At 40.6% G+C, this 26,384-nt stretch overlaps 1 protein-coding gene across 6 annotated transcripts in view; it reads left to right on the top strand.

Moving 5' to 3' along the window:
• The window catches only part of RNLS (renalase, FAD dependent amine oxidase), a 363,618-nt gene that overhangs the window by 5,735 nt on the left and 331,499 nt on the right, over positions 1-26,384 (top strand). For all 6 annotated transcript variants that reach the window (XM_060404926.1, XM_027960410.2, XM_060404929.1 and 3 more), the window contains one exon: positions 6,222-6,380. In XM_060404926.1, coding sequence (XP_060260909.1) covers positions 6,222-6,380 — 159 coding nt within the window. The remainder of the gene's footprint in view (positions 1-6,221; positions 6,381-26,384) is intronic.

The following is a 26,384-nucleotide window of genomic DNA, read 5'->3' as shown; positions in this document are numbered from 1 at the left end:
ATAAGGGATATAATCCACCCATTGCCAATTCAAGCAAATAATAGGCCATATACTTAAAAATCTCTTGATAAATGTTAGCTTAAAAAATAATCTTCTTAAATGAAGCTGATCTTTGCATATGCTCAGTGTATAACAACCCAAACTGCCAGGTCATTCCAAAATATGCTTTACATTTTGGAATCAGTTGAGTTCACACCCCTGCAATCTTGTGATACAATCAGTTTTATTTAGTTTGCAGCCAGACTTCCAAGGAAATTATCTGTAAGGGGTATGTCCAGTCAGGTATGCTTTAGAATAGGTCCAAATCTCTAAAGCCAGTATTGAAATAGACCAGTTTTCCAGAAGGAGTGGTAAAGGGTAGGAGGAAATAGGCACATGCTACTCGTCTTCTGTTCTCATTTATTGTTCCATGTGTTCACATTAAGCTTATTACAGAGAAAACTGTTTATTGGCATTAATTTTACCCACTTTCTGTTTTCCCAATTAATGCTGTCTTCTGAGTAAATAAAATGTGATTTTCCTACTTTTCTGTTTTATTTATTTATTTATTTGTTGTCGTTGTAGGAGTAGGAGAAATTCAAGAGAACAAAAACTACTCTATCATTTGTTAAAAGCTATTTATCTGATGCTGTGTTAGGCATTTAGCATACATCATTTCTAATTATTTTATAGCCATTCATAGTAGTTATCATTATCCTCATTTAGTAATGAGAAAAATGAGACTCAGACAAGTTAAGTACATTGCTTATAATGGCTTAACTGGTAAGTAAGACGCGAGCACTCTCTTTAAGGTGACCCTGCTGTCATTTCCTTTGGAGGATTCCATGGAGGACAATGAGAAGGCCTCAAACCTCTGATTTAACATCTTTTCCTTCCTGGTTTTTGCCCTACGGTTTGAGAGGATGCTCCCATCCCACCCTGGTTCAAGAGAACAGACTCATAGAGCCCTTTCCCTGGGCCCCATCTTTTAGTGATTAGTCTCTGCCCCAGGGGGAAGGAAGGGGCTACCAAGGAGTCTTGCCATTTTATTTCTTTATGCACCCAGGAAGATCAGTCACATGATGGTTCCTTCTGTGACATTTGAACAGTGATGAACCAAATCCTTTTGCTTTTGAATAAGGCCCATGTTATTAAATCATTCATAAGAGGATGAATTTAGTTTCTAGGACAGGGTGAGCAGCTTTTATTTGGTTTGGCCTTGTGGCTCTGGTAAAGAATCTGCCTGCAATGTGGGAAACCTGGGTTCTATCCCTGGGTTGGGAATATCCCCTGGAGAAAGGAATGGCTATCCACTCCAGTATTCTGGCCTGGAGAATTCTGTGGTCCATGGGTTGCAAAGAGTCAGACATGACTGAGTGACTTTCACTTTCATTTCTCCATAGGAAGAACTATTGCTATATTTATCTGTTTTTATTTTACCATCTACTTCAAAAAGGGACATGGACTAACAATTGAAAATCAATGTGGACAACATATTGGTTTGGCCAAAAAGTTCATTGGGATTTTCCATAAGCTGTCATGGAAAAGTCTGAACAAGCTTTTTGGCCAACTGGAATGATTTATTGGAAAAGATAGTTTAATTTGCAGATGCTATCAGCTGGTGTGATTTCTTTCTGGCAATATTTAATTTTATCATATTCTCCCTTTTTACTTCTGTGTTTATTTTCTTTCTAAAATTAATGTAAGGGAATTAAGCCTGGGCAATTCTGTCTCAAAATGGCTCCTACGCAGGTGATCATGGCGCTCATCCATAACAGTGTCTTTCGGAGAGAAAGTAGAGGGTAACCTGGGAGCCTTGGTTAAGCACTCCACAGTGAACTTTAAGCAGTGCTTATAGTTAGACACTGCTTACTGGTCTATTTCAGTAGTTCTTTGTAGGAAATTATTGGAGAAAGGTAAGTTTAGATTCTCTAACATGGAGGGGCTTCCCTGGTGGCTCAGATGGTAAAGAACCTGCCTGCAGTGCAGGAGACCAGTTCTATCCTTCGGTCAGGAAGATCCCCTGGAGAAGGTAATGGCAACCCACTTCATTGTTGCCTGGAGAATTCCATGGACAGAGGAGCCTGGCAGGCTATAGTCCCTGGGGTCACAAAGGGTCGAACATGACTAACACTTGTGCCTAACATTTTCTAACATGGAGGAAGGCAGGGGATAGGCATTGAATAAATATGTAACAGAAACATATTTGCCTTTGTAAAATGGTTAAAATTTCTTTGTAGTTTGATATCTTTGTAGCTGTCTGGAGATTTAAAAAAAAATTTTATGAAATATGTGCTGGGGAAACAGTGGTAAGTAAAACACATTGAACCTCACCTTTGTTAATGTAGAGCATAGTTGGAGGGAACAACAAAAACTAATTTCATGTACACAAAAATGTACGTAATAAATGCTAAGAAGAAAAAGTGAGAGCATTATGAGGGAGCTATAGTAATAGGACCTAAACTAACGTGCGCCTGAGAAGAATGAGAAAGGGGAGATGTGTCAGGAAAAGCATCTCTAAGAAACTAATGTTTTCATAGATGCTTGAAAGGTGAGCAAGAGTGAACTAGGCCAAGAGCTGAGTGGTGAGAATTGCGTGCAATGGGCATATCAAGTTGAAACTATTCTCAAGTAGGAGGAAGACGGTACATTTATGGAATGAAAAGATCATTGTGACTGGAGGGTAGTAAATGAGGGAGAAAACAGTAGGTGAAGTTCAAGAGTAAGGCAGGGGCCAGATCATAAGAGGCTTTGTAAACACTATTAAGATTTTATACTTAATCCTAAATACAGTGAGAAACCTCTGAAAAATTATATGTAACACAGGGACATGGTGACATTTACTAAGCTCAGACTGAAAATTTTTATGGCTGTTTAAAATTTTCTGGCTGTTTAAAAATGATCTTCCAGAGCCTTACATTTGGTTGTGTGGTCCTTTCAAAAGTTATTAGTTACTTTCACAAGGAAATGCCACTTTCCCAGAAACTTGAATCATCACAATTGGAAAGGAAAACTTCCTGGTTAGAGCAGGTATACCACTGCCCCTAATTCTTGGAAAATGAGTGGCTTTGCCAGTTTCAGTGTTAGATTTGGGTCTATTTATCTACCCCTGTGGTTCTCACAGTTTAATGTGCATGGTAACAAACCTGGAGGCTTCTTAAATGCAGACTACTAGGCCTGATCCCCAGATTTTGATTTAGGTCTGAGTTGGGACGTAAGAATTTGTATTTCTAGCAAGTTCCAAGGTGCTTCTTGTCTGAGGTCCAGAGAACCGTGGTCCTAGAGAACCATGGATAGTCATCTTGCAGAACTCTTCAGGACCACTGGGATAGATGTCTAAGGCATTTTACTGGATATGAAGAATTTCTGTTAATAGTTGGTGTCGTTCACTTCTCTTAACCACACCCTCCTAGTGACCACCAAAAACAAAACCAATGTAATGCTGTTTTCAAAGGGAATATGATGTAGAAATGCAACTGAATAAAGTTTATAAAGTCAGTTGACTTACTTGGAGTCTGGATCAGGGCCAGGACTAAAGAGAGAGGCACGTGAGGCAACTGAGTCAGGGGAAAGACATCCTGAAGAAACCGAAGAGAGGGAAGTGGAGCCGCTCTGGCTGGAGTAAAGGGAATGGTGGGTGTGAGTTCAAAGCGCCAATTGTTTGCACCTTCTCTAAAGAGGGGCCTCAGAGAAACCTTCAGGCAAGTTGACGGAGAAAGCGATGGCGCCCCACTCCAGTACTCTTGCCTGGAAAATCCCATGGACAGAGGAGCCTGGTAGGCTGCGGTCCATGGCATTGCAAAGAGTCGGACATGACTGAGCAACTTCCCTTTCACTTTTCACTTTCATGCATTGGAGAAGGAAATGGCAACCCACTCCAGTGTTCTTGCCTGGAGAATCCCAGGGACGGGGGAGCCTGGTAGGCTGCCGTCTATGGGGTCACACAGAGTCAGACATGACTGAAATGACTTAGCAGCAGCAGCAGGCAAGTTGGAACGCTATTTACAAACCCTTGCTCTAATTCTTTGAACAGAACGACTCTAATTGCCTCAAAGAGATTGAGGGCATCAGTCCTTCTATTTGCATTTGATTTTTAAAATTTGTAATTACTATATTATAGAGTTATTCAAGGGAATATGAAGGATATAAAAGTGTATGAGATCTAGAGAAGACCTGACACGGAGGAGCCCAAGAGTGCTTGGGGATTGATAAGACATATCTAGGTCTTCCCAGGCGGCACTAGTGGTAAAAAGCCTGTCTGCCAGTGCAAGAGATGTAAGAGATGTGGGTTCCATCCCTGGCATGGCAAGATCCCCTGCAGGAGGGCATGGCAGTCCAGTCCAGAATTCTTGCCTGGAGAATCCCATGGGCAGAGCAGCCTGGTGGGCTACAGTCCATAGCGTTGCTAAGAGTCAGACACAACTAGAGAGACTTAGCAAGACATATATAAAACATAGAGATACTTTGAATCAGTGTCCGAGTGAGAGGTAAAGGCAGTGATTATGGAGATGAGAAGTTCACGCTGAGCTAGAGTAGCTGTGGAAAGGGAGCTTCATGCCAAGGTTGGGCGTAAGCTGGATTCTTAGTAGCTAGGAATATGAGATGTCACATTCAATGATGGACATGATCTTTTAGTGTCTTTTTTCCCCCCTTTATTCCATTTTCATTTATTTCCTCTCTATTCATGAGGCCAAATGAAAGTAGATTTATTTTAAAATGAAAGTTTCCTGAAAACTAGAATGTGAGGTAAGAAGTAGTATACCAAGGGGACTTAATGATCCAATTATATTTTCCTAGCTTTCAGTTCATAATTCATTCTCTTAAACATATATTGATTAAATACCTCTGTTCCCAGTACAATACTTTATATACTATATAGCATATTCAAAAACAGAGACATTACTTTGCTGACTAAGGTCCATCTAGTCAAGACTATGGTTTTTCCTGTGGTCGTGTATGGATGTGAGAGTTGGACTGTGAAGAAGGCTGAGCGCTGAAGAATTGATGCTTTTGAACTGTGGTGTTGGAAAAGACTCTTGAGAGTCCCTTGAACTGCAAGGAGATCCAGTCAGTCCATTCTGAAGGAGATCAGTCCTGGGATTTTTTTGGAAGGAATGATGCTAAAGCTGAAACTCCAATACTTTGGCCACCTCTTGTGAAGAGTTGACTCATTGGAAAAGACTCTGATGCTGGGAGGGATTGGGGGCAGGAGGAGAAGGGGGCGACAGAGGATGAGATGGCTGGATGGCATCACGGACTCGATGGGCATGAGTCTGAGTGAACTCCGGGAGTTGGTGATGGACAGAGAGGCCTGGCGTGCTGCAATTCATGGGGTCACAAAGAGTCGGACACGACTGAGTAACTGAACTGAACTGACACATAGGAAAAATAAGTGTAAACTCATGGAGCTTACAAATTAAAAGAGAATAAAATATCAATCATATAAGTACTCAAATAATTATTAAAATATATTTGTGATAAGTGCAAAGAAGGGAAAAGAGAGGATATTCCAGATTGTATTTTTCTTAATTTTGATTCTTCTTAATTAAGATAATTGATCTATTGATGAGACTTGGATTTTGCTTACAGAGATACTTTTTCAGGTTTAATAGGGAATATCAATACTTTTAATAAGGAATATTACCGGAGAGAAGAATCCTTAACCACCTTTACTAAGATGTATACTTGCTCCACCAAGATAGTGATCTTTATAGTCAGAAGGATGTGGATTTAAATCATGGCATGACAATTCTAAATCTGTTTCCTTTTCTGTGCAATGAATTGGTATAATGTATATCTAGTGTTTGGCATCGGAGAAGGCAATGGCACCCCACTCCAATACTCTTGCCTGGAAAATCCCATGGACAGAGGAGCCTGATGGGCGGCTGTCTGTGGGGTCTCACAGAGTCGGACACAATTGAAGAGACTTAGCAGCAGCAGTAGCAGCAGCAGTGTTTGGCATAGCCTTGGCATACAGTAGTTGATTAATGAAAGATAGCCATGGTTACTGTTGTTATTAATTGCAGCATTATTTTTTTCCCCCAGCAGGCATTGACAGGGAAATCTAACAGTGCCAGAAGGGAGGGAGTCCTATTATGTGAGATAGAAAGTGAAGCCCAGGAAGCTGTAGAAGATGAACCTCACATTCTACTCATCTGAGTGGATCCAGTTTGTGACTTCTCTTCCCCCTCATTCGCATGGAAAATCCAGATAATGTGAGCATGGTTTTGCTTTTGGAACAGGTGCTGATATCTGCTTCAGACAACGTGTGACTCAGATCAATTTGAGAAACAACAAGTGGGAAGTCTCCAGGGAAACGGGCTCCTCTGAGCAGTTTGATATCATTGTCCTCACGATGCCCGCTCCTCAGATTCTGCAGCTTCAAGGTGACATCGCCAACTGTGAGTCTCAGCCCGTGCTCTTTACCTCAGGGACTGGGCTTTCTCTGATCTGAGTGAATTCAGCTTAAGTGTCTTAGCAAAGGGTAGATATGGGTTCTACTGATTTGCATGTTCTAAAAACAGATACTATGGCCTGGTTCATGATACTAGTCTAGGTCAAACTGCAATCCAGATTTTTTTCAAAAAAATTAAGAATTGAGTATTCCTCTTTTTGTTTTTGCCTTTAAGAAGTAAATATTTTTGAGGGAGATGTAGTAGTCTGACTCAAAAGAAGAACAGTCTCTTTGTGGCCATTCTGGAAAAAAAAGATTTTTATGATGTAAACATTCATTATGGGACAAACATGGTAAACTTTATCTTGACTTGTTCCTGAGCGTGAGTCTCAGGTTCTTCCGTGACTGAAATTTGTTGGGACTCACCCTTTATCTGACTGCTCCCACCTCTTTTCCTAAAAAACAGCTTTGAGACTAATTCACATACTATACCACCCATCCACCTGAAGTGTATATTTCAATGGTATTTATTTCAGATATCCAATGACATGAAACCATTCCCACAGTCAATAGCTCTCACTTCCATCCCTCCATCTTCCATCCCTGCCCCCAGCTCTAAGCAGCCAATACTCCAGTTCCTGTCTCTACAGAGTTCCCTGTAATCTGGATTCTCAAGCTTTTCTATAGCTCTGCTGTGCGTCTGCCTGTGCCAGGTTTAACTGATTATTCCCCGACCTTCATCACGTTTTGAGTGAATCTGACACATCAAAGTCGTTGATTTCTGGATGATACTTCATGTTGCCTTGAATTCCATGAGTTGGAACAAAACAGAATCTGGTGATGGTGGCAAGACTTCAAGGATGTGACATGCCTATACCTTCTGACTTTGTTGCGCAACTGAAGGCGTTTGATTGAGAAATGGCCTTTTGTCACCATTAGAAAGAAACCCGGCAATAACTATGGTTTCTAGATCTTAGATGTAGAACTGTAATAGAGCTTGTTCTCTGAGTAAGAATGGAGCTGGGTATTTCATCTTGAAAGCAGTTTGAGTATCAGTTCTATCATGCAGTAACAGTATATAGCTTCTTTTCCAGTACAGTGTCAGATAGGAATATAAAAAGGATTGAAATATTTATTAGATGGCTATAGGCAAGCTAGAAAATGAACGTCAAAGATCTCTTTCATGTGTCTATATCTAGTGTGCTGCCAAAGTCATTTTAAAGTAGGATAATTTATTGTCATGGATTCTGTAAAAATTGAATTGATTTTGAGACAGTGTTAAATAACATACTGTAACTTTTAACTAAAACATGGTTATTGGTCAGTGTATTCAGTTGTATTATAAATTGCATATTCCAGTTTTTAAAGCTACATAGCTTTGTATGTGATGAGAGACCCTTCAGTGTTGCATTTAAAAAATATTTCTCAATATTTGTATTAAATGACACGCAAAATATCACACCATGACATAGAATGAGTCCTAAGATGTTCAAGGGCCTGCTAATCAATAATTTTATTTAGATCATCTATAATCTTATTTTTTGAGTGGCTGAACTGTGTTGGGCTGAGAGAGATAACTTAATTCTACTATTACTGTATTGCTGGTTTCCCGGGGTTTGGGGAGGTGAATTTTGCTTTATGAATTTTGATACTATATTATTTGACTCATAATATGTCTCCATTAAAATTATACCCTTTAACTTAAATTCTTTCTTTAGTGTCATTTTTATTTTATTTTGCTTTCACATCAACCTTGACTGATAAGTAAGATGTTTGTTCTTTTAATTTGTCTGGTACATCCTTTTTACTGTAGCTTTTTGGAGATATTTTAGAAGTACTTTTTTATTTGTTTATTTTTGAGTCCAGTAATTTCATAAAGATATATCTCATTGTTAATAGCTTTGTATCAGTTTTTCACAGATTGTGTTATTTGTTTTTTATTTGAAGATTCAGCTTTTCCCTTATTTTCAATTCAGTTTCCTTTTAATACTTAAATGACAGTTTATCTTTGTTCCATTTATTCCAATCCCAGAGTATCTTAAAAATTTCAATACACAAATATCTGCCGTTCGTCTCAACTCAGTTTCAATTTTGGTCTTTCTGTTATTTTTTACTTTCTATTTCTAGCCTTCCTCTATGTCATCCATGTTGCTTCAAATGTATTCCTTTAGCTCCCTTCCTTGAGATGTTGTTTCAGAGAGGTCATAGATTTCTTCACTGTTTTTACGGCATTCATTGCCTGAGTATTTGTTGAACTAATCTGCTTCCTAAGAAAACATTTTCTAATATGTCTTTTCCTCAGCTTATTTGTTAGTGTCTATTGTGTTCTATCAGAGATTGTCTTCCTTTCCTCTGCATAGGTTCCTGCTTAATAACTATTCATCTTTAAACAGGGCCATTTCTGTCAATTCATGAAACAAAGTGTTGTCACAGAAGACCAGACATTTGAGTTAAAGTATGTTCCACAAATTTTGTAAATATCTATCTGTGAACTATTAAATGCTAGTGATCATTTTATTTACTAACGTGGGAAGATTTTTAAATATTTTTAAGTTAAAAAGGATAAAAAGATGCATCGCTTTTTCTTGTGTCTACCGAAAATAGTTTAATAGCATTGTTACTGCTTTGAGATGATTTTCATTTTCTTTATTATACTTTTTTGAACAGTCATAACTTTGAAAATAAAGGTAGTTTATTCTTACTATAAAAATGTAATGTTTACATCATTTTAAAAGTGTATCTTGCTGAAAAGGAAATAGATCTTTTTTTCCTTTTCTTTTTTAGTGGTAGGATACATAGGCTCTTTAGGGTTTTTCCAGGTGGCTCAGTGGTAAAGATCTGCCTGCCAATGTAGGAGATGCCAGAGACACGAGTTCAGTCACTGGGTTGGCAAGAACCCCTGGAGGAGGAAATGGCCACTCACTCCAGTATTCTTGCTTTAAAAACCCCATGGACAGAGGAACCTGGTGGGCTACAGTCTATGGGGTCCCACAATCTCTGGGGCCCCAAAGATCTGGATGTGATAAGAGAGAACATATAGGGCTCTTTGTGATGAAAAAGATTAAGAATGATTGACTTAGTACTTTTGACTGAGGGCAGGGATCTTTGGGGTGTTGTTCCAGCTCAGTCCAGAATTGGCCTTCATGCAAATAATTCTGTGTTTACTTCGTTGTTATGAAATAACCCACTCTAGCAGTAAAGGTTAAAAACAGAATGTCCTAACATGACCCTTGAATACCTGTGGGTCTAAAACAAAGGGATTAAAAACATGTGATTCTCTTTATGTTATAAATCTCAATAAGGACCTCAGTATGAGAAATTAGTGTCATCTCTCTGTTTTTGGAGAACCTTAAACAGTGTTGCTTGCTTGTTCAGTCAATTCAGTTCCAACTGTCAATCGTGTCTGACTCTTTATGACTCCATGGACTGCAGCAAGGCAGGCCTCCACGTCCATCACCAACTCCCGGAATTTACTCAAGCTCAGGTCCATTGAGTTGGTGATGCTAGCCAACCATCTCATCCTCTGTCATCCCTTTCTCCTCCTGCCTTCAGAGTCTTTTCCAATGAGTCAACTCTTCACATGAGGTGGCCAAAGTACTGGAGTTTCAGCTTTAGCATCAGTCCTTCCAAAGAACACCCAGGACTCATCTCCTTTAGACTGGACTGGTTGAATCTCCTTGCAGTCCAAGGGACTCTCAAGAGTCTTCTCCAACACCACAGTTCAAAAGCATCAATTCTTCGGTGCTCAGCTTTCTTCACAGTCCAACTCTCACATCCATACATGACTACAGGAAAAACCATAGCCTTGACTAGATGGACCTTTGTTGGCAAAGTAATGTCTCTCCTTCTGAATATGTTATCTAGGTTGGTCATAACTTTCCTTCTAGGGAGTAAGCATCTTTTAATTTCATGGCTGCAGTCACCATCTGCACTGATTTTGGAGCCCCCAAAAATAAAGTCTGACACTGTTTCCACTGTTTCCCATCTATTTCCCATGAAGTGACGGGACCAGATGCCGTGATCTTCATTTTCTGAATGTTGAGCTTTAAGCCAACTTTTTCACTCTCCTCTTTCACTTTCATCAAGAGGCTTTTGAGTTCCTCTTCACTTTCTGCCATAAGGGTGGTGTCATCTGCATATCTGAGGTTACTGATATTTCTCCTGGCAATCTTGATTCCAGCTTGTGCATCTTCCAGCCCAGCGTTTCTCACGATGTACTCTGCATAGAAGTTAAATAAGCAGGGTGACAATATACAGCCTTGATGTACTCCTTTCCTATTTGGAACCAGTCTGTTGTTCCATGTCCAGTTCTAACTGTTGCTTCCTGACCTGCATATAGGTTTCTTAAGAGGCAGGTCAGGTGGTCTGGTATTCCCATCTCTTGCAAAATTTTCCACAGTTGATTGTGATCCACACAGTCAAAGGCTTTGGCATAGTCAATAAAGCAGAAATAGATGTTTTTCTGGAACTCTCTTGCTTTTTCCATGATCCAGCGGATGTTGGCAATTTGATCTCTGGCTCCTCTGCCTTCTCTAAAACCAGCTTGAACATCTGGAAGTTCACGGTTCACGTATTGCTGAAGCCAGGCTTGGAGAATTTTGAGCATTACTTTACTAGCGTGTGAGATGAGTGCAATTGTGAGGTAGTTTGAGCATTCTTTGGCATTGCCTTTCTTTGGAATTGGAATGAAAACTGACCTTTTGCAGTCCTGTGGCCACTGGTGAGTTTTCCAAATTTGTTGGCATATTGAGTGCAGCACTTTCACAGCATCATCTTTTAGGATTTGAAATAGCTCCACTGGAATTCTATCATCTCCACTAGTTTTGTTCGCAGTGATGCTTTCTAAGGCCCACTTGACTTCACATTCCAGGATGTCTGGCTCTAGGTGAGTGATCACACCATCGTGATTATCTGGGTCTTGAAGATCTTTTTTGTACAGTTCTTTTGTGTATTCTTGCTACCTCTTCTTAAAATCTTCTGCTTCTGTTAGGTCCATACCATTTCTGTCCTTTATCGAGCGCATCTTTGCATGAAATGTTCCCTTCGTATCTCTAATTTCTTGAAGAGATCTCTGGTCTTTCCCATTCTGTTGTTTTCCTCTATTTCTTTTCATTGCTTGCTGAGGAAGGCTTTCTTTTCTCTTCTTGCTATTCTTTGGAACTCTGCATTCAGATGCCTATATCTTTCCATTTCTACTTTGCTTTTCACTTCTCTTCTTTTCACAGCTATTTGTAAGGCCTCCTTAGAGAGCCCTTTTGATTTTTTGCATTTCTTTTCCATGGGGATGGTCTTGATTCCTGTCTCCTGTACAATGTCAAGAACCTCCGTCCATAGTTCCTCAGGCACTCTGTCTATCAGATCTAGTCCCTTAAATCTATCTCTCACTTCCACTGATTCGGTTCAGTTCAGTTCAGTCACTCAGTCATGTCCAACTCTTTGTGACCCCATGAATCGCAGCACGCCAGGCCTCCCTGTCTATCACCAACTCCTGGAGTTCACTCAAACTCACGTCCATCGAGTCGGTGATGCCATCCAGCCATCTCATCCTCTGTCATCCCCTTTTCCTCCTGCCCCCAATCCCTCCCAGCATCAGTCTTTTCCAATGAGTCAACTCTTTGCATGAGGTGGCCAAAGTACTGGAGCTTCAGCTTTAGCATCATTCCCTCAAAAGAACATCCAGGGCTGATCTCCTTCAGAATGGACTGGTTGGATCTCCTTGCAGTCCAAGGAACTCTCAGGAGTCTTCTCCAACACCACAGTTCAAAAGCATCAATTCTTCGGCGCTCAGCTTTCTTCACAGTCCAACTCTCACATCCATCCATGACCACTGGAAAAACCATAGCCTTGACTAGACGGACTTTTGTTGGCAAAGTAATGTTTAGTCATCTTCAATTTTTATGAAAGATCTCCATTTACAAAGCTATCTATTGCCATCTTGTGGCCACTGTATATATTGCAGTTTCCCTCCAAATTGTTTAACTCTAGAGAACTGGGGGTTTCCCTGATGGCTCAGAGGGTGAAGAATCTGCCAGCAATGCAGAAGACACAAGTTCCATCCCTGGGTCGAAAACTATGAGTAAGACTGAAATATAGGCTATCTATAAAATTATCTCTAATATAATTCACAAAACTCCATTCACGCAAGGAAATAAATTTAGGCCCATGATAATTAACTGCTGCTAAGTCACTTCAGTCGTGTCTGACTCTGTGGGACCCCATAGACAGCAGCCCACCAGGCTCTCCCGTCGCTGGGATTCTCCAGGCAAGAACACTAGAGTGGGTTGCCATTTCCTTCTCCAATGCATGAAAGTGGAAAGGGAAAGGGAAGTCGCTCAGTCGTGTCTGACTCTTAGCGACCCCATGGACTGCCGCCCACCAGGCTCCTCTGTCCATGGGATTTTCCAGGCAAGAGTACTGGAGTGGGGTGCCATTGCCTTCTCCATGATAATTAACTAATTTGCCCAAAAGTTTATAGCAATTAGTGACAGACCTAGGGCTGTGCTACAGGTCTCACATCCATGCAGCCTACCAGCAGCCCTGTGTCTCTGGATTCCTCTGTTCTTTTCTTCTCATTCTCTCTGTCCCTCTTTCTCAATCATGACTACTTGTAGAATCAATATAGAACCATCTCTAACCTGAAAGACTTCCCTTTGGATTGCAGCATGGTCTGGATTTCCCCTTATCTATTTCTCCCTTTCCCTATATTCCTTTTTACAGGAAAAACAGAGCTAGTGTTTTTGGCAGTTAATTATTACATTCTCCAAGTTGGGAGAATAAGGAGGCGTTATGCACAATATAGTGAACGTCCTGTGATTCATGATTTGCCATCTGGTTGTGGAATGGCAACCCTCTCCAGTATTCTTGCCTGGAGAATTCCGTGGACAGAGGGGCCTGGCGGGCTACAGTCCATGGAGTCCCATAGAGTCAGACACAACTGAGCGACTAACACTTTCACTTTCACTTTATAACTGTGCTGCTCTCTCTATATTAATATGGAGATTAACTCACTTGATCCTCACAACGATTCTAAAGACTGCTCTTTCCATTTCTGGTGGTGATGGTGAGACGTGAGCCTTAGTAGTACGCTTTCAGGGCCCATGTGCATAACCGCTTTTAGACACAGTGTCTCAGACCTTGCTATTACTGATTGTTTCCTGTGCTTGTGAATTCCCACAGTGTCCCGCTCATTCTTGTTCACCATGTTTTCCAAACTTTCCTTAATGAACACTGTGAGTTAAAAAAAAAAAAACTTAAGGGGCTGACAAAGGTCTGTATAGTCCAAGTGTGGTTTTTACAGCAGTTGTTTATGGCCGTGAGAGTTGGACCATAAAGAAGGCTGAGTGCCAGAGAACTGATGCTTTTGAATTGTGGTGCTAGAGAAAACTCTTGAGAGTCCCTTGGATGGCAAGGAGATCAAAGCAGTTAATCCTAAATGAAATCAACCCTGAATATTCATTAGAAGGAATGATGCCAAAGCCAAAGGCCTGATACTTTGGTCACCTAATGCAAAGAACCAACTCACTGAAAAAAGGTCCTGATGCTGGGAGAGATCAAAGGCAAAAAGAGAATTGGCTGGCAGAATGTGAGATAGTTAGATAGCATCATTGACTCAATGGACGTGAGTCAGAGCAAATTCCAGGAGCTAGTGAGGGACAGAGGAGCCTGATATGCTGCAGTCCATGGGGTCTCATAGAGTTGGACATGACTCAGCGACTGAACAACAACAAGGGGTACCTTTGAGAAGATTTTGGTTCTTACTCTTTGGATCGAGCCCAGGAATCTGTATCTTTAACAGGTACCCTTATGGGAGTTTTTTCCTCCCAGTTAGGCCTGTTTGGCCCAGTCTTCCCTATCATAGTACTCATCAGACTTTATTGTGATCCTTATTTTTTCAGTAAGTGTCTTCCCCACTAAGCCATAAAATTCAGAGAAAACGGCTCCTATAGGCCACTCCATCCCCACCCAGCATCAAATACCATTTTGCATCCAGACCCACCATGTGCTGTGTTCAGTCATGTTTGACTCTTGGAGACCCCACGGACTGTAGCCCACCAGGCTCCTCTATCCATGGGATTTTCCAGATAAGAATACTATAGTGGATTGCCTTTTTCTCCTCTAGGGGATCTTCCTGACCCAGGGATCAAACCCATCCTACATCTCCATGTAGACCCACACATCATAGTTATTGTTCAGTCAATATCTGCCAAGTGAATGTCTCTTTTATTTCCAACTTGATTATAAGCTCCTGAAAGTCAGTGAATCTTTGAGTCTCCTGGTCCTGGCTTGGGCCCTGGTTAATGATACTAGGATAGAATGTCAATAGACCATGGAATTTTAGGAATAGGAGGAACTTTGAGGCTAATTGCTGCTTTCACCCTCATGAGCCATTTAAGACATCATCAGTCCTGTATAAGTTCATATAATATAGGGGCTGGACAGGAGAAAGTATGGTCAAGAAAAAAGGAGACACCTTTCAAATATCATTGTCTTGATTTCGTGTTTCCTATACATTTAAAGTGGAGAAGGAAATGGCAACCCACTCCAGTATTCTTGCCCGGAGAACCCCATGGACGGAGGAGCCTGGTGGGCTACAGTCCACGGGGTCGCAAAGAGTCGGACAGGACTGAGCGACTTCACTCACTCACTCACTCACACATTTAAGGGGGGCTTCCCTAGTGGCTCAGGAGTAAAGAATCCGCCCACAATGCCGGAGATGTTCAATCCCTGGGTCAGGAAGATCCCCTAGAGGAAGGTACAGTAACCCACTCCAATATTGTTACCTAGAGAATCTCATGGACAGAGAAGCCTGGAGGGCTCCAGTCCATGGGCTTGCAGAGTCAGACACGTCTGAAGCGACTGAGCACGCACACTTCAATAGAGCTCTTCATCAGTTGTAATGGAACATCTGAAATACACATCCTGACTTTCCTGCTATAGTCGTTTTATTCTCTTGCTGGAAGAGTGACAGAGGCAGTGAGATAAACATGTAAAAATAAAGCAGACGGCATGTGCTAAGTGATTTTGAGGAATGCTGCTACTGCTAAGTCACTTCAGTCGTGTCCGACTGTGTGACCCCATAGACGGAAGCCCACCAGGCTCCACCATCCCTGGGACTCTCCAGGCAAGAACACTGGAGTGGGTTGCCATTTCCTTCTCCAGTGCATGAAAGTGAAAAGTGAAAGTGAAGTCACCCAGTCATGTCCGACTCTTAGGGACCCCAGGGACTGCAGCCTACCAGGCTCCTCCATCCATGGGATTTTCCAGGCAAGAGCACTGTAATGGGTTGCCATTGCCTTCTCCGTTTTGAGGAATGAGAAACATGAAAAGTTTCTTTTCTCTGCACCAGACCTCCCCCTCTATGGGGCTCCTTAGGTTTTCTCCCACATGCTTAGATGAGAGGAGTGAGTATTTTTAAGGGTCTCAATGAATATGCGCCCTTTATAGTTTAGTCCTTAAAACAGAGTGATAAATTTTTCTAATGAAAAGAAAGGAAAGAAGGGAGGAAGGAAAAGAGAATGGAAGGATGGAAAAAAGAAAGAGAGATAGAGACACAGAGATCCAGGGAGAGAGGAGACGGACTGGGTGAGAGCAGAAGTGAGGGGCTATGTTGAGTTGAGCACATGGCCACAGATTGGACGAGTCGCCAGGAGGAGAGGGGAGAGAGGCAAGGGGAGTCATCGAGCTAGCCTCCTTCGGGGATCCTGGTTTCCTCTGGGGTCTTGGAATGAAGCACACACTCTTCACCTGTGCTTTGTTCACAGAGCTCCCGTTGCCCAGCACAATTCGACACATCCTCTGTGTTCTTTCTCCTTCAGGATCCAGCTCAGCCTCTGTCCTTCAGCGCTTCCAGGGGGAAGCTGGAATGAAATGAAATCTGTTTCACAGCAAGTGTGTTTCACAGAAAGTATTCTGTGCTTCACAGAAAGTGTTCTGGTCACTTGGTGTTTATTTATTTAGCATTGGCTACTCTGTGGAGGGAGTTAAGGGACAGAGCCAGAATTTGTAACCCAGCGCTGCCTCTTAATGTCTGGGTGATCTGGGGCAAGTTGCTTAACTTCTCTGAACTTTGGTTTCCATCTTTATAAAATAAGGATAAGTATCATTATCTAGCCACATAGGATTTAGTGAAGATTACATGAGATAGCCTGAGTAGAGGACTTAGAAGTATGCTGAGCACACATTAAGAACTTGTTAGTATTGATATTAATACTGCCAGTAACTTTTTAGTGTTTACGATTTCTTTACCCTTAATGAAAAGTTCTGAGATGTCTGTTTAAAGGGTTGTATGCTTAGTGTTGGGGTTTAAACAATGGTGACTATTTTACTTTCAAGGTTTTACAAATAGAACACATCACAGACATATTCACTATTGTGAAAGAACATGACAATTGCCTTGAAAACTCTACTTTAATTAACTTTTGATTAATGAGTTGATCACTTTTGTAAGAGGAATAAGTCATTATTGAGCTTTTTCACAAGTCAGCAGCTACATTTTTATGAAAGCCACCTTTTTCAGAGGGAGGTACAATCTCACTCGTCTGCTACATCTCTTTACCTCACACCCCAAACCTGTACCACAGTCAATGAATAAACACCTTGTCATAACTTCTGCACCCACCCATGTGACCTCCATGTACACTGTTCACAGAATCACCCCTACCTCTGAGGAAGCACCATGATGGGAATATTTCTTAAGTGTCCGCATGTTCCTGACATTTTTTCTAAATGCTAACTCTCGTAAATTTAGAAGATGCAAAGCCCACTGGCCAGGTGTTCTCTTTAGGCTGTGTGTGAGAACAAAAATAACAGATGAGCTTTACCTCTGACAAGTGTCAAGTTCTGTTTTAAGGGACACCAACAGGAAAGCATTTTTATAAGGTGGTGTGATCTGAGCTCTTGGTTATGAATAAGCAAATGATGGTGGTACAAATCATCTCTGTAGACAAGTCAGATTCATTATTATCACTCAAACGTGTGCTACAAAAAAGCAGCCAGAAATCTCCTAGTAAGGATTTTTGATATCAATAAAAAAGCATATTGGAAACACAATGAGAAACATTAATTTGCCCTTCTGCGAAACAATGGTGTATTTGTATCCAGAATATCCTGTGATCATCTTGAGTTAGAATTTGCAACACTAGGGAGCAAAGGATCCTTCATTCCTTCATTTCTCTAAATATGCAAATTATCTGCTTAGACCATCTTTCTATCCACCTGATAGCAAACCCAACCTCAGTAGGCATTAGAGCTGCTTCCCTTCCCTTGGGGATCCCACCGGAACCCCAGGCTTCTGTAATGCCAGAAAACAGAGGAGGCATGGGACCTAAGTCCATAAGGCTGTCATTGTTACTGCCCCGTCATCTCTGCTGCATGGGACTGGGCCAGCCCTGGTCCTCTGACATGCGTTAGATGCGATGCCTTGTGTGAACTCAAGGATGCCTTTCAAGGGATAACACTGCACTGACACTGAGCTTTCCACTGTTCTACATGCTGAGAGATACACTTCATAGGCATTGTGCAGGAAGATCCCAGCTGGGCCGGGCACACAGTAAGAGTTAGGTCTCCACCTGGACAGGAATCCCCCCAAACCCCTGTCCCTTAAGCATCCACCCCCTCCCCCTCCCATTTTCAGGAATCTGCCAACTTAATCCAATTTAAGACTCTGCAAAAGAAAGACACTTTACTTTTGGCTGTGTGTATGTGTGTGGCTATCCCAACCTTTAGAAACACAATATTGAGCGTCACTTTCCTAGATTGGAAGGTGGAGAAAAGGGAGTTCATTTTTCCTAAATAACATATTTTGGAGAGTTCTTTAATTTCTAGTTGCTGTATTATAGCAAAAATGTGGTAAAGCTACAGGTCTCAAGAAGGCAAACTATAATAACCAAAGGATTACATGCGTATATGAATATAATCCAAGAGAAATGAAAATTTCTTTATCTAGAAATATAATACTCCACACTTGTACAGTGGAGATTTACAGTAGTGATGAAGATGCATGTATACATGTACATATATATTCAATTATAAATTAGGAGAACCTGAAACTGTTATTAAAATTCTAGAATATAGCCACTAAAGGAAGAGCAGAAACCTTTAAGCCTTAAGGTACATAGTTTTACACTAAGGAGATGCCACTCTACTTCAGTGTACAGAAGGTTTCAATACAATAAAATATTATTTATTTGACTACATCTAAAAAATGCTTCCCAGGTGGTGCTAGTGGTAAAGAACCCACTCGCCAATGCAGATGTAAGAGACTAGAGTTGATCCCTGGGTTGGGAAGATCCCCTGGAGAAGGAAATGGCAGCCCACTCCAGTATTCTTGCCTGGAGAATCCCATGGACAGAGGAGCCTGGAAGGCTACAGTCCGTGGGATTGCAAAGAGTTAAACATGACCAAAGTGACTGGGCACACACGCACGTACCATACAGTATAAAAAATGCTTACTTGGCTTACATTTTAAAAGTCAGAACACTTGTTCATCTCAAGTGTAATCATTCAAAAGTTTCAGTAAATTCACAGATGGTAGGTTTTTAATGAACTATTAAAAATCCTGGTGTTAGATTTTTTACTTTCTAAAGCTGTGCTGGTAAATAACCAGCTTCTCAGTAGTTGCCTACGTACCACCGCCCCTCTCCTCTCACGCTTGTGCTCTAGCAAGCAAAGCAGAGCTCCTCAGGCTGGCCCCTCACCCTGTTCCTTTCCAGTCTCTGATTCCAGATATTCTACCACCAATTTGCACCTTCGTGCTTATATTTAAGGTACATAAAATTGTTCAGAACATTTCTTTTTTTGATATTATGTACTTCTTAAATTTGAATTTTATTTTAAAATTGATATATTTTATTGATGAAAGTTTTGAAAGTAAAGAGAAAATAAAACCAGTCAATTCCAGCCACATAGATATTAACCCATCTAGCTGAGAGTTTCTAATCTAACATGAAAAGTCTATTTCTTTTGATAAGAGAATTCAACCCTTTTACAGTTACTGAAATAACAATTAAATTGTATTTATCCTTAACATTGATGTCTATTTTTTATTTTACTTTTTTTCCCACTTTTTCCCTTTTTATTATTAGCCAACTCTATCAAGTATTCTTATTCCTTTCCTCACATTGTTCGTTTATACGATCTATAGTGCTTTGTCATTCCATTATTGGTTACCTTCTTACCTCTTCCAAACACACTTAAATGTAAACATATTTCTTCTCCCTCCTATTCCCCTGCACTTCATTCCACAAATATTGTTTGAATATTTGCTATATTACATTTTGTTGGGTAAGTTAAAAAAATTAAGTAGTCCTGCTTCTCTTCTCCCCCAAATAATTTTTCATCACTTTAAATGACAAGGCTGATTAGTAATCTTATAAAAATGAAACAACCCAAAGTTGAACTAATAATTCATTTCCTGTTCTGTCTTCCTTATCTACTCCCTGGAGGTATAATTAACATTAACAGTTTAGTGAGTGCCCTTCTACACTTTGCTCCAGGTATATGGGTATCTTCTAAATATATTGTCTTGAAATCTGCATTTTAAATTAACATTCCTTTTAAATAAATACATCTGATTTATTTCTGTTTAACAGTTGCATGATTTTCTGTAGTTTGGGAGTACTAGAATTTTGATTGTCGCCTCTTATTGCTCATTGATAGCATTCACCTGGTTTCCAGTTTTTTCCTTTTTATTCCCATTTATTTCTAAACTGGGTGATAAAGGATCAACATTGGAATTTTGACATCTGTATGTTTTAATACATATTGCTATATTACTTTCCCAAAATTTTGTAATGGTTCTCATTCTAAGTGTTTGAGAATGCCTGTACACTCATTAGCACTGAATATTTTACATTTTTTATTAATCTTTTAAGATTTCTGCCAAAATGATAAATGAAAACAGGAACTTTATTCTTGCCTTAATTTGTATTTCCCTTGACTTAAAGTAAGATTGAGCCTCACGGCCTAAGTTTATTGGTCACTTAGATTTCCTCTTTTGTAAATGTCCTCATCATCTATTATGCTTTCTTTTCTAGTGGGCTATTCTTTTAGGAGCATTTCATATATGAGACATTAAACTATATCATAGGGAAGAGATATTACAAATATTTTCTAGATTATTATTTACATTTTGCTTTTGTTTGTCATTTTTCCGAATAATTTGTTAAGATTTTTATTTAGTTAAGTATGTCTGTCTTTTCTTTCATAGATGTTCCATTTTCTGACTTGCTAAGGACTATTTTTCTCACTATTAAAAATGTTATAAATTATATTTTAATAATTTCAATTCTTATGCCTTACATTTTAATCTTTGTCGGTAACGTGTTTTATAAGACATGAGAAACAAATCCAGTTTTGTGGGCATTTCCCCCCACAGCACCATTTATTTAGTATGGGTTTTTCACTCTCACTAAATCAAAATTCCACATTTATCACATGTTCAGTTCCATACATGCTTGCATCTGCTTCTGGATAGCTATTCTATTCCACTTGTTTATTCCTTTGCCAGTACCATCACTATTTTCTTTATAGTCACTTTGTGGTGGTAACTCATTTTTAAGGAGTCCGAACTATATGGGTACAAAAATGGGGAAGTTTTATTTTTTCCTGGAACTGCCCTCACATTTTCCTACTTGAACTCCATGTCTTTCTAGAGGTTGAGTGCCTTAATGACATCTTGGTCATGTGCTCCAACTTTCTAGTCACTTTTGTCTGTTAAATATTTGGTTTTTAAGACTCAGCTGTGCTTATTTTTGAACTTCAGTCTCGATTCAGAATCATTCTTTCTATCCCTAGTGCCAAGAAGGCCTGTCTGTGGTACCAGGGACTTGTGGGGTCTATTTTATATCAATACACATACCCTTTCCGTTTCTTTTTTAATATCTATGCCTTCCTCCCTTTAGACTCTGTATTCTCCGGGAAGCATCGATTGCTCCCATGACTGACTGGCAGCTTGGTGGTGGTAAGAAGATGGTCTAGGTTTCCCTGTACTTCATTCCTGTTGTCTGATGGTTGGTGATGGGTCCACATAGACAGTGTGTGATATGTTTTCTTGGTCCAGTGGGCAGATGTCAACTTCACGCTGAACATTTCTGGGGCTGTTAACAGCCCCCTTCTCTAACCCAGAAACAGCAATGTCTCTCCCAGGCAGTCGCGTCAGCAAAGTTTTGCCCTAGCCCCTGCAAGTTCTTCAGTTCAGGAAGTATCTAGTTAGAAAACAAGGTCCTGGCTACCCCTTTGGGGAGTTTTCTACCCAGAGTTTGTTTCTGAATTATTCTTTTGGGGCCTTTTGGAAGGGGAATTATCCCCTCCCTGCAGGATCTGGGGAAAAAGCTTCTCTCCAGGAATGTGACATTCTTCATCAAGCTGAGCTTACATATCCCGTTGAGTCTTCTTCCTGTACTGACTGGGCAGTGGGGCTCGAAGCAGTAAGGCCTGTTCTTATGGATAATTTCTCAGACCCCTCTGAGAGCAGTTGGCCAGGTCCATCTCCAGGGGCTTTTGTAATTGCTTTTTATCCCCAGTTCTATAGAGAGCCAGGGTAAAGGGGCAAAAATACTATTGCAGTTTTAATGTCTGAAAGGCAAGAGATTCCTTAACTGTGTTTTTATTGTTGTTGTTTAGTCAGTAAGTTGTGTCCGACTCTTTGTGACCCCATGGGCTGTAGCCTGCTAGGCTGTCTGTCCATGGGATTTTTCAGGCAAGAATACTAGAGTGGGTAGCCATTTCCTTCTCCAAGGGGTGTTCCCGACCCGGGGATCAAACCCATGTCTCCCGCATTGGTAGGTGGATTCTTTACCACTGAGCCACCTGGGAAGCCCTTATTTTTTTAATACACCCCAATTTAATGATAACTATGCATATGGGCTTCTCCAATGGCTCAGATGGTAAAGAATCTACCTGCTATGTGGGAGACCCAGGTTTGATCCCTGGGTCAGGGAGATGCCCTGGAGAAGGAAATGGCAACCCACTCCAGTATTCTTGACTAGAGAACTCCACGGATGGAGGAGCCTAGCAGGCTACTGTCTGTGGGACTGCAAAGAGTCGGACACAACTGAGTGACTAACACTTTCACGTTCACGTGTATGTGTGTGCTAAGCCACCTTAGTCCTGTCTGACTCTGTGATCCTGTGAACTGTAGCCCACCGGGCTCCTCTGTCCATGGGATTCTCCAGGCAAGAATACCGGAGTGGGTTGCTGTGTCCTCCTGCAGGGGAACTTCCCAACCTACGGATCAAATGCACATCTCTCATGTCTCCTGCATTGGCAGGTGGGTTCTTTAACATAGCACCGCCTGGGAAGCCCCAGTAGTAACCATGAACCCATCAAAAAAGCTTACTTGTTGACCTCCTTTTGTCCCACTTTAGCCCCCTTCTCATCCTTCAAATTCAGTTCAAAACTGCTTCTACAATAATGTCTTCCTAATCCTGAAGAATTAGAGAAGGAAATGGCAACTCACTCCAGTGTTCTTGCCTGGAGAATCCCAGGGCTGGGGGAGCTTGGTGGGCTGACATCTATGGAGTCGCACAGAGTCGGACACGACTGAAGTGACTTAGCAGCAGCAGCAGCAGCAACCCCGAAGACCAGGCTATTTCTCCCGTTACTTGTTATCCTCATGTGCCTCATACTTGAACACTATCACAGTTGTAGTTAATTAATGCTTGGTCCCTTGTGCAATGTGTGTCTTTCCTGGTAGCTTGTGGGAATATAAAGTCATAAGGATGGGAACTGGCTCTGACTCACCTGCTCCCTGTGAGTGCCTCACGCGTGTAGGCCCTCAGTCTCTATTTACTGAGCAGGAGAGTGACACAGTCTGAAGTGCATCGCAAAGCACAGGCAGAAGGACAGGAGGAGAATGCTTTGAAGAGAAAACTGGTCTTATCAAAACGTTGAAAGTATAAGCACTTGTTTTATATGTTAGGACCTGAAAAGTAGATTGGCTTAGTGTGAGCAAGGGCTTTGCAGTGGGGAACTTTGGGGAGATAAAGCTGGAAATGGGGATTTAGGGTAGAATGCAGTGAGTCTTGTATATGAACATCTGATGAACAAACAACAGAGGTCTTAGTTCATCAAAAAATATAAAATCTACCTTTTAAAGAGGCTTCCCACAACCTAGATGTCCATCAGCAGACGAATGGATAAGAAAGCTGTGGTACGTATACACTATGGAGTATTACTCAGCCATTAAAAAGAATACATTTGAATCAGTTCTAATGAGGTGGATGAAATTGGAGCCTATTATACAGAGTGAAATAAGACAGAAAGAAAAACACCAATACAATATACTAATGCATATATATGGAATTTAGAAAGATGGTAATGATAACCCTGTATGCGAGACAGCAAGACACAGATTTATAGAACAGTCTTTTGGATTCTGTGGGAGAGGGCGAGGGTGGAATGATTTGGGAAAATGGCATTTAAACATGTATAATATCATATGTGAAACGAATCACCAGACCAGGTTCGATGCATGATACAGGATGCTCGGGGCTGATGCACTGGGATGACCCGGAGGGATGGTGTGTAGACGGAGGTGGAAGGGGGATTCAGGATGGGGAACACGTGTACACCCATGGCAGATTCATGTTGATGTATGGCAAAACCAATACAATATTGTAAAGTAATTAGCCTCCAATTAAAATAAATAAAATTATATTAAAAATAATAAAATAAAGAGACTCAAAGCAGTAAAGAAAAAGAAAAGAGGCTTCCCAGGTGGCGCTAGTGGTAAAGAATCTGCCTGCCAATGCAGGAGATGCAAGAGATGTATGTTGATCCCTAGGTCAGGATGATTCCATGGTGTAGGAAATGGCAACCCACTCCAGCCTTCTTGCCTGGAAAATTCCATGTGCAGAGAAGCCTGGTGGACTACACCCCATGGGGTAGCAAAGCACCCACACACCTTTTAAAACCTGCCTAGATACATTGAGATGGGAAACAGCTTTATCTAATTGGATTAAGAGGAATAAAACAGTTGAAGACTTGGGAACATTGTTCAAAGGCTTCTAATCTTAACATATGCACTCTCTCCTTAAACAGATGTTTAGAACTTTGGTAAGAGTTCTTAAATAGATGCTTGTTGCTAAGCTGCTAAGTCACTTCAGTCGTGTCTGACCCTGTGCGACCCCAGAGACGACAGCCCACCATGCTCCCCCATCCCTGGGATTCTCCAGCCAAGAACACTGGAGTGGGTTGCCATTTCCTTCTCCAGTGCATGACAGTGAAAAGTGAAAGTGAAGTCACTCACTCTTGTCCGACTCTTAGCGACCCCGTGGACTGCAGCCTACCAGGCTCCTCCGTCCATGGGATTTTCCAGGCAAGAGTACTGGAGTGGGTTGCCATTGCCTTCTCCGTAAATAGACGCTTAGTACTACAAAAATGCATAATCTCAGAACTTATTATGTATAATGAAATGTAATGATACAATACAACTCATAATGAACACCTTCAGCCTCCTTCCTGGAACTTCTAGAATTTCCCATCATCCTTGTTGGAAAAATGAAAACCAATTCTTTTTGCTAAAAGTTTAAATTCTTTATTTTTCCTTGATATTTTGCTGAAAAGATTTTGATTAGAAGCACAGGAAATAAAAGTCCTTTATTCATCAAATAATATGCTTCACTGCTTTCTCCAGCAGATCATCTCCATAGGAGGGGAAATAACTCAGTTTCCGAAGTTCTTTAGATATTAGCTGTTCTGTTAGGCATTTCCTGCAAGCTTATGAACTGATACCTCAGTTTTAGGGGGAAAAAAAACACAATTATTACTATTGAATTCCTTTTATTTATTATATCTTGATCTTCACCTTTTATATCTGTCTCATCTAGTTGTCTTTATTATTATTTATAAAATAGTAAATAATGAGAATTGATTTCACTTAATCTTCCATTTTCTCTCTAAATGCCTGATAGCAACCGAAGTTAATTTCTCCCTCTCTGTCACCCTTGCAAAACTCAGGAGTCAGTGGAGTGGCAGAGACTTTTACCCATCTTGGAGTTTCAAGTGATCTGACTCTAATTGTTGTGGCTGTTCAGTCACTAAGTTGTGTCTGACTCTTGCGACCCCATGGACTGTGGTCTCCCAGGCTCCTCTGACCGTGGGATTTTCCAGGCAAGAATACTGGAGTGGATTGCCATTTCCTTCTCCAGACTCTGCTATTACTTGTGCTTATTACCACTCCATGTCCTGGGAGGACAGAGGAAGTTAATATCCAATGTAGAATGTTGCTCTTGCTCTTTTTTAATCTTAATGCTTTAGATTCCCTGCTTTAAAATTAGTAGTTGGTTGTGGTAATATGTTCTTATTTGTGTTTAGCACAAATATCCCTCTAGGGAACAAATTATTTGTGATAAAAAAAAAAAAGATCAGAGGATTAACTAGATGATGATGAGAACCAACATCAAACAGCACTTTGTGATTTTATTTATTATTAAGAATTTTTGGCTATATTATATGTTTTACTCTTTATAATTACCTATGAGAAGTATTTTATTCCCATTTTATAGAAGGGAAAAGTGAGACTCAGAAAAATTAAATTAATTTGTCTAAGGTCATATAGCTGTTGGGTAGCAAATCTGAAATCCAGATTTTCTCTAGGTTCTAATAACAACTGGGATAGTATACCGCTTGCCCTCTTTACCAGGCACTTATGTATGTGATCTCCCCATGCTTGATGTAAATGCACCTATAATGTAAATATTTGGACTCCTTTTTTCTTGTACACATGCTTTCAATAAATGTATGGGATATGAATAAATGTATGGGGTATGAATCTAGACCACAAGTTTGCTACTCTAAAGGAAGAAAAGATCCCTTCTTAATGATGTCTTACTCTGTACTTCCTTCTAAACTTAGAACTCTATTTTTCAATCAGGGTTCTTCAATAACAGAAATGCTTTAAAAGGGAATGTCAAAACTAGAGATGGGGTGAGATGAAAGAGTGGAGAGCTATATTTTATTGAATTGCATCATTATCACCAACTGAGTCACCAACTGAGTAGAATTAAACTTT

Source organism: Ovis aries, chromosome 22 (assembly GCF_016772045.2).
Source record: "Ovis aries strain OAR_USU_Benz2616 breed Rambouillet chromosome 22, ARS-UI_Ramb_v3.0, whole genome shotgun sequence".
Taxonomy (NCBI): Eukaryota; Metazoa; Chordata; class Mammalia; order Artiodactyla; family Bovidae; genus Ovis; species Ovis aries.
Note: the sequence above shows the minus strand (reverse complement) of the source record. Positions and strands in the feature narration are given on the sequence as shown.